At 40.3% G+C, this 9,123-nt stretch overlaps 1 protein-coding gene across 1 annotated transcript; it reads left to right on the top strand.

Moving 5' to 3' along the window:
* Positions 1 to 234: 234 nt before the first annotated feature.
* On the top strand, positions 235 to 8,731 carry LOC133547318 (zinc finger protein 180-like). The gene is made up of 2 exons (XM_061893048.1): positions 235 to 673; positions 6,260 to 8,731. Exons 1-2 carry the CDS (start codon positions 550 to 552, stop codon positions 7,369 to 7,371), a joined length of 1,236 nt encoding a protein of 411 aa, XP_061749032.1. The 5' UTR covers positions 235 to 549; the 3' UTR covers positions 7,372 to 8,731.
* The last annotated feature ends 392 nt before the right edge of the window (positions 8,732 to 9,123 follow it).

The raw sequence follows: 9,123 nt of genomic DNA, 5'->3' as shown, positions 1-9,123 counted from the left end.
TTGCAATGAATGTCGCACGGGGGCGCCACTGAACCCCAACATTAAAGCTTTGTTTGATATACTTTGAATTTATTTTTGGAAAAAAAAGACATTCTTTTATTTCACATTGTTATTCAAACAAATATTACAGGTTATAAAAGCATGGTAACAGTGACAGCAGGCAATATCTTATATAGAGCTACCTCTTCCACCGCTCAGCTGTGACGTCATTCCCAGCTTCCGGTGTAAACGGAAAGCAGCAGAAGAGAGCAGTACTGCCTTGTAACGTCAAGTGTGCAGCACATGGACGGAGAAAGACAGTCTTATTATTTGTTATCCAGTTTATAATATTTACGGCGCATAAAATACATCTGTGATTCATTATGTAAGGATAAAGTGGTCTCGATGCGCTAGAAGCACTGTGCCGCTTCTCGTGCTATCTTTGCTTGTTAGTTAGCTTAGCTGGCTAGTTAGCTTAGCTTGTTAGCTGCTAACAGAAGACACAGAAGTTATCAACACATCGCTAAGTAGAGATCAAGTGTGAGAGTAAAGTGTTGTGATTGTGTGAAAATGTGCGAAAGTAGGATAGCAAAGTATGAGGAGGAACTTTGTCCAACAAAAGAGGAGAAGGAGCGACAACATCAACTACTGGACGCTGTTTTCAAGAAACATCAAGTTGTGTTACACAGAACAGGTTTGTTGACTTCTTACTCTCACATCTTTACTAACTTTATATTTGATGAATAACACTATGCTTAATATATTGTGTATAAGAAGTTGTGTTGTCTTGTGAGGATGATGCATTCCGTCTGCTACTTGCAACGTGGTCTTGCAACCACGTGGTTGTCTGTGTTCTGTGGAATGTAACTACTAAAGATGAGTTACATATCCCAGTCCATTTCTACAATAAACTGTCAGTGGTGGAACAAGTCAGAGATGTGCTGTGGACGAGCTCCATGACATGGCCCCTAAACCCAGATAATAAAGGTAACTCTACCATCATTTTATAACACACACATGCCTTTCTGGGTTTACTACAAACAATCTCTAAGCAGGTTTTAAAACGTTTGCCAGCCATTTTTGCTGAAATTTTTATTTTCCCGACATTTACTTATTTTCTCACGTTCACCACAGCATCAGCCCTTTCACAGGATTTAGAACAATTATCGAAGGAGATCTGATTTTTTTTAATTTTGCCTGTCATTCACAATCCATATGTAAGACAATAACATGTTTTTATTTTGTATGCATTCTAAGTCCTAAACAAACATTAGCACAATCTTGACTATCCTAATTCTCACAATGGAGTCAATGAGAGCGCCTCTATTCCGCTCACTAATAAGAATTAGTTGATCAATATGATATAGCCAGAAGTAATTTTTTTAAATACTATCTCTTTAAAACATGCTCTAAAAATGCATATCCTCTTGAAATATGTCTTTTAATAGCCACAAACTGGAGGATACATTTTAATTAGGACACATTTTAAATAAATAGTGTAAAGGTTTTATGGAATTTTCCAGCGTGTACCCCGCCTTCCGCCCCCCTGTGAGTCCAAAAGGGACAAGCGGTAGAACATGGATGGATGGATGGGACATTATAGACAGGCCTCAAATTTTTACTTTTTAAGGTCAAGACAAGTGTTGCCTTAAAGGATGGTTCATATTTTAGGGCACCAAGGCAAGTTAGAAGGGCACCAAGGCAAATGCTATTTTATTTCCAGTTTGTTTATTAAATGCAGAATCGCTCACATTTATTTTGTGCAATAAATCTTTAGACAATTTTGACCCGTACTTTGGGTCAAAGCATAATAATTGTGTAAATGCATCAATAAGTTCATTACGCTTGTTTAAGGTGCTTTTTTTAAAAAAAACTTTATTTTGTTAGCGCAGTCAGACCTATTATTGTGAAGGGGGAAGTGTGTTGCTGTTCTCAAAACGATGTGTGGAGGCGACAGTTGCGAGTACTGTCCTGTTTGTACATTATTCCAACATTGATGATGTCATTCACAACAACACAAGCAGATGAGATGTGTTGTGCGTTTATGGATTTTCCCTGCTAGCTTTAGCTTCGTAGTTTAGTCGCTATTTTGAATGACCGCGTGTTTAAAGGATGAATGAGTGGTCCAGAACACATTATTTTCCGGGGGCAGCAGCCTAAGCAGTGAAGCCCAGACTTCCCTCTTCCCAGCCACTTCATCCAACTCCTCCCGGGGGATCCGGAGGCATTCCCAGGCCAGCCGGGAGACATAGTCTTTCCAAAGTGTCCTGGGTCTTCCCAGTGACATCCTACCGAGTGAGGCGTTTGGGTGGCATCCTGACCAGATGGCCAAACCACCTCATCTGGCTCCTCTCCATGTGGAGGAGCAGCGGCTTTACTTTGAGTTATAAATGATAAATGGGTTGTACTTGTATAGCGCTTTTCTACCTTCAAGGTACTCAAAGCGCTTTGACACTACTTCCACATTTACCCATTCACACACACATTCACACACTGATGGAGGGAGCTGCCATGCAAGACGATAAGCAGCACCCATCAGGAGCAAGGGTGAAGTGTCTTGCTCGGGACACAACGGACGTGACGAGGTTGGTACTATGTGGGGATTGAACCAGGGACCTTGGGTTGCGCATGGCCACTCTTCCACTGTGCCACGCCGTCCCTCCTAGGTGACAGAGCTTCTCGCCCTATCTCTAAGGGAAAGCCCCGGCACCCGGCGAAAGAAGCTAATTTTGGCCGCTTGTACCCGTGATCTTGTCTTAACCCAAAGCTCATGACCATAAGTGAGGATGGACCGTAGAGTGACCAATAAAGAGAGTTTTGCCTTCCGGCTCAGCACCTTCTTCATCACAACGGATCGATACAGCGTCCGCATTACTGAAAACGCCGCACCGATTCGCCTGTCGATCTCACGATTCCCTCTTCCCTCACTCGTGGACAAGTCTCCTAGGTACTTGAACTCCTCCACTTGGGGGAAGATCTCCTCCCCAACCCGGAGATGGCACTCCACCCTTTTCCGGGCGAGAACTATGGACTTGGAGGTGCTGATTCCCATCCCAGTCGCTTCACACTCTGCTGCAAACCGATCCAGTGAGAGCTGAAGATCTTGGCCAGATGAAGCCATCAGGACCACATTACCTGCAAAAAGCAGAGACCTAATCCTGCTGCCACCAAACCAGATCCCCTCAACGCCCTGACTGCGCCTACAAATTATATCCATAAAAGTTACGAACAGAATCGGTAACAAAGGGCAGCCTTGGCGGAGTCCAACCCTCACTGGAAACGGGTCCGACTTACTGCCCGCAATGCGGACCAAGCTCTGACACTGATCATAGTGGGAGCGGACCGCCACAATAAGACAGTCCCATACCCCATACTCTCTGAGCACTCCCCACAGGACTTCCCGAGGGACACGGTCGAATGCCTTCTCCAAGTCCACAAAACACATGTAGACTGGTTGGGCAAACTCCCATGCACCCACAAGGACCCTGCCCAGAGTATAGAGCTGGTCCACAGTTCCACGACCAGGACGAAAACCACACTGTTCCTCCTGAATCCGAGGTTCGACTATCTGGCCTAGGGTCCTCTCCAGTACATCTGATTAGACCTTACCGGCAAGGCATTATTTTCCCTGACAAATGTTGCTTCTCCTAAGAATGACATATTGCTCTTACATTTATGTCAATTTCCCTGATATTGTGCAATGAAAAGCAGATTTTGTTATATTAGCCAATTCTGTGACACCGGAAGTCATTGTTGAAATAATATGCCTTATTTTTTGTTGAGTTCAGTGATTATTGATTGGATTATTACTTTGGGAAGGTCAGAGAAGAAGAGTTGTGGTCTTGTGAGAATTTTCTCATAGGTCACCTGCTAATGTTAGCCAGGTTAGCTGCTCATGTGTGTTGGAGTGGAGACGGCTGAGGGGAGTCGTGTATGAAACAAGCTCAGCTTCCTCATGAACATGACATGATGATGTCACATAAGGACTACACGCCTACACTCACACAAGAATGGCAACGTTTGGGCCCCCAGACCCGCTTTATTTTTGTCCTATTGAGGCAGCGCTTTTTTACGCTTTCAGACCAAACGAACAAAAGAAGACCTTTTGTATGCAGTTTGAGAGCCGCAGCCGGAGAAAATAAACACACAGTGTATCCATGACTGCAAAGTTCATTGACCGTTTGTGTGATTGATTGACTAATGTTTTAATACCTCTGGACATTGACTTGAAATATTTCTGTCAATCACACAAACATGCTTGTGGGGGAGTTTTCTGTGTCTACGTACCTTCCACACATGCGTACACCCACCTGAGTGACACTTTTCCATGTTGCACCATCCCCACATTTTTCAACCTATTCAAACCATTCCAACATCAACACATTCCACTCATCCTGGACATTCAAACTAACACTTTCCCAAGTTCCAAACCAAATTCCGGTTTTCCTGGAAATTTAAACTCTTCAACATTTAAACCATTCCAACATTCAAACTATTCTTACATTCATACTACATTCTGTCAGCATTTCAGTTCAATTTCAGCATTGGAGCATTCACACACAATTCCTTGAACAATTGCCTCATCTACTTATTATTATTATTATTATTATTATTAAATGTAGCTTACCATATTGCTGAAAATTTTAACTTCCCCTTGAGGATTAAATAAAGTACCGTATTTCCTTGAATTTCCGTCGGGGTGATAATTATTTTAAAACCTCTTCTCACACCGTCGTTTACCAAAGGCATGCGGTAAAGGCAAGCATGCGCTAATTATTTTAAAACCTCTTCTCACTCCGGCATTTAAAGAAGGCATGCGGTGAAACTAGTCCTGCGCTTAAAAATTTGAGTGTGATGTAAGGATGCCATCATGAAAATCACATTTAATAAAAAAAAACGTTATTATGGTCTTACATTTACTTATAAATGAAGTCCATGCGCAGTTCCTTCTGATCAAAAGCATCGATAACTTGTTTATAGAAGTCTTCCTTTCCTCAGTTTTAAAAGTTTCTCTGTCTCGATGGAGATTTTCCTTTATTACCTCCTGCTTCGATTGAAAGTCCAGTTTAGAAAACTGTTTTATTTTAGATATGTAATCCTCCATGTTAAAAGTGCAAGCGAGAGGAAAAAATAAACACACGCTGCTCACTCTTGCTGCTTGTTGTCACTTCTTCTTCAGCCGAGTAGTCGCAAGAAGGATCACTAGCGCCCTCTACCACCAGGAGGCGGGAGTCATTTAATGACTCATATTTGACACACGCAGCACGCTGCTTACTGTTCTTTTTAGCATATTCAATAGCTTGGACCTTAAATCCTATTGAATAGCTCTTAATCGTCTTCCCTTTATGCGATTTCAAATTATTGAAATCATTCTCCTCCATTTTGAAAATGATGACAGGTGAAGTGTCACTCGTGACGTGACAAGTTTGACCCGACGGGAATTCTAGGCATATGCTAATTATTTGGCGAAACGAGTTTGACTCGGCGTTAATCCTGAGCCGGCGGTAATGCTAAGCACGCGCTAAATAGTTTGCGAAACAAGTTTGACCCGGCAATAATTCTAGGCAGGCGCATACTATATACCCGGCGGCAATTCAAGGAAATACGGTATGTCTGATACTGATTTTGACTGAATGTGTGGACTGCATGAATGATGCCTTCTCAGTTCTCACTCTCACAATTTGAGTGTCTAGAAATGCAGTAAATTAATATAATCCATTATTAATAATGTAATCAAGTTATCTTTTGATGGTGTAGTCAGTAATCTGATTACTTCTTCCCAGTTTAACTGTGGTGACACTATCTAAATGAAAGTAAAATAGATGTCATCTTTCTTGGCCAACATGTTGACTGTGCTCATGCTTCTTTTATGACAGACATGTCTCTAAAGATGAATGTGAAACTCACAGTAAATATTGTCCACCAGCAGGGGGAGCTCATCACTAGTACTACTGCGTGGAGGCTGGCATGTGGTACATTATTTCCTGTGTGTGTATGACTTATTCAGAGGGAGAACAGCACACTTTCACATATGGCGTCTACCATTAAGGATTGCAGGAATGACTTTTAGGATGTTTTTATATGAATAAGGTGGATTGAACGTTGGCCTGGGAAGGCATTCACCTGAAAGTCTTCTTCATGTGTCAGCTGGAAGTACCCTGACTGCTGTGAGGGGAAACTGATGAGATTGTGAGATCATATGTTGGTGCAGGACAATGTCTCATGTGACTGAGTAAAGCTGGACTTTTCTGAAGAATGTTTGTTTTCTCCTGTCCCGCAGACATCGATGAAGAACATCTTCCTCATGAGGAGGAGGAGGAACCACAGTCCCCCCACATACACGAGGAAGAAAAGGTACCACATTCCCAACACATCAAAGAAAAAGGAGAGGAGTCAAAGCCCCCCCACATTAAAGAGGAAGACGAGACGCCACAGACCCATAATGTTAAACTGACCCTTCACATTAAAGGGCAAGCGGAGGACCCACTCATCTTACACATCAAAAAGGAAGAGGAGGACCTACTGACCCCTTACTTTAAGGAGCAAAAGAACCAGCTGATCCCTCACATTAAAAGGAAAGAGGAAGAAGAGGACCAAGAGGCGCCGCACATTAAAGAGGAAGAGGAGGAAGAGGGCATCAGTCAGCCTAAATGGTTGGAGGAGTTCCCAGTGACTGGTGTCCCTGTGAAGAGTGAAGATGATGAGGTGAAAGGTGAAAGTGAGGAGAGGGGAGGGGGGGAGCCTCCAAGCAGCAGCTCAACACAACACATGACAACAGAAGCTGATGGAGACCACTGTGGAGGATCACAAGCAGACAAGCTCTTAGCTCCACTATCAGATAGTGAGGACACAACGTCACACTCTCCTGACACTGATGATGAAGACTCTAAAGATGATAAGACATGTCACACTGACAACACTCACTTCACATCTTCTCACTGTCACAAAACATTTAAATACCGTAGTAGTCTGAAAAGACACATGAGAACACACACTGGAGAAAAACCTTTTTCATGTTCAATCTGCGGTAAAGATTTTACTCAGAGGCCAGATTTTAAAGTACACATGAGAACACACACTGGTGAAAAACATTTTTCCTGTTCAACCTGTGGTAAAGGTTTTACACACAGTAGCAAATTGAAAAGACACATGAGAATACACACTGGTGAAAAACCTTTTTCCTGTTCAATCTGTGGTAAAGGTTTTACAGAAAGTCAGAGTTTGAAAGTACACATGAGAAGACACACTGGTGAAAAACCTTTTGTTTGTTCAATCTGTGGTAAAGGTTTTACTAGCAGTCAATGTTTGAAAAGACACACAAGAACACACACTGGTGAAAAACCTTTCCCTGTTCAATTTGTGGTAAAAGTTTTAGAGAAAGTCGCAATTTGAAAGTACACACGAGAACACACGCTGGTGAAAAACCTTTTCCCTGTTCAATTTGTGGTAAAAGTTTTATAGAAAGTCAGAATTTGAAAAGACACATGAGAACACACACTGGTGAAAAACATTTTTCCTGTTTAATCTGTGGTAAAGGTTTTACAGAAAGTCAGAGTTTGAAAGTACACATGAGAAGACACCCTGGTGAAAAACCTTTTCCCTGTTCAATTTGTGGTAAAAGTTTTATAGAAAGTCAGAATTTGAAAAGACACATGAGAAGACACACTGGTGAAAAACCTTTTTCCTGTTCAACCTGTGGTAAAGGTTTTACACAAAGTCACGATTTGAAAGTACACATGAGAACACACACTGGTGAAAAACCTGTTTCTTGTTCAACCTGTGGTAAAGGTTTTACTGCAAGTCAGAATATGAAAAGACACATGAGAACACACACTGGTGAAAAATCACATTCCTGTTCAATCTGCAACAGAAGCTTTGGTGACCGATCAACCCTTGTAAGACACATGAGAAGACACCCAGGAGAGAAAGTGTTGAGTTGCAGTGTGTGTGGTGAAAGATTGTCTTCTAAGTACCAGTGTAAGAAACACAAGTGTGCTGGTGAGAACAGCAGCAGCAAATGAAACTGCAGGATTTGAAATAAACTGTCCAGACTTTCATTTTGACTTTCTAACAACATCAGCACATATAACATGTGTGACATTGTTGTTTGTCTAACAATATTTTTTATATGATTCTACATTTATAGATTAGATATTTTATATTAGTGCTTTTTTCAGTCAAGCACATACATTAATATGCAATATTGTGTACTTTTATTATAAAATGGACAGAACAATTTAAGTAAAAAGGTGGGAGTAAACAGTACGGGAAATATTTTACATGCAATAAACATTTTATGTGTGTGTGTGTATATATATTCTGTATATTCAACATATAATTTTAGACTTATTCATATGAAATATGAAATTGTTACATATTTGTATTTCTAATTGTTAATAATCCCATAGATTATCACCTTTATATGATATACATATGTACTGGTTCACATCTGAAACATCTTCTGGACCACTTCAGGAAGCATGTTATTAATTACTTTATACATCGTTTCAACAATACAATTTTAAAATGTGTGACTTTTTGAATCATCTGTTGGTTCTCTTTAATCTATTTTATTCATTATTGTTATTACTCTGTATTATGATGATTGTGTTGTGATTATTTTATATGTATGTCCCCAGACCTTTATGCAGTATAAAAGTGAGAGAAAATGGCAGATTTATTTGTGGAAGGATGGCTAAGTTTTTACATTTGTGGATATATTAAATAAATCAAGTATTGTGTTTTAAATGTTTTTTAGGTTTTTTGTTTTATTTTAACATCCCCAAAACATCAATATCAGTCAAAGTTTGGAGTGTCAGGCAAAAGCCAATATTGTACATCATCCCACTTTGCATACATTCATAAAATAAACTGTTTATTTTGTTTCCCTATCACAAAAACGAACAAGTGTTGTCTTCAATTGCAAAAGAACATTGTAAAAATAATTTCAAGTGGTTAATTCCGTTTTTTTTTTCTTAAATTAACTCCTTTGCCTTAGGAAGCATGCAAACTTTCAAGTTATGAGTATTTTTTGTTCCAGAGAAAATACAGTAAAACAGAAATAGTAAATAATTTAAAAAGATAATATGCAGCAAGTAGAATATTTTTAAAGAAAAAGCCTTTATCAATTTTGTAATATTTTTT

This window comes from Nerophis ophidion, unplaced genomic scaffold (genome assembly GCF_033978795.1).
Source record: "Nerophis ophidion isolate RoL-2023_Sa unplaced genomic scaffold, RoL_Noph_v1.0 HiC_scaffold_87, whole genome shotgun sequence".
Classification (NCBI taxonomy): Eukaryota; Metazoa; Chordata; class Actinopteri; order Syngnathiformes; family Syngnathidae; genus Nerophis; species Nerophis ophidion.
The sequence above is the reverse complement of the archived record's forward strand: the minus strand, read 5'-3'. Positions and strand labels throughout refer to the sequence as shown.

Coding starts and splice junctions, on each gene's coding strand:
- LOC133547318 (XM_061893048.1), top strand. CDS start 550: ATGTGCGAAAGTAGGATAGCAAAGTATGAGGAGGAACTTTGTCCAACA. Junction 674..6,259: donor AGTTGTGTTACACAGAACAG/GTTTGTTGACTT, acceptor CCTGTCCCGCAG/ACATCGATGAAGAACATCTT.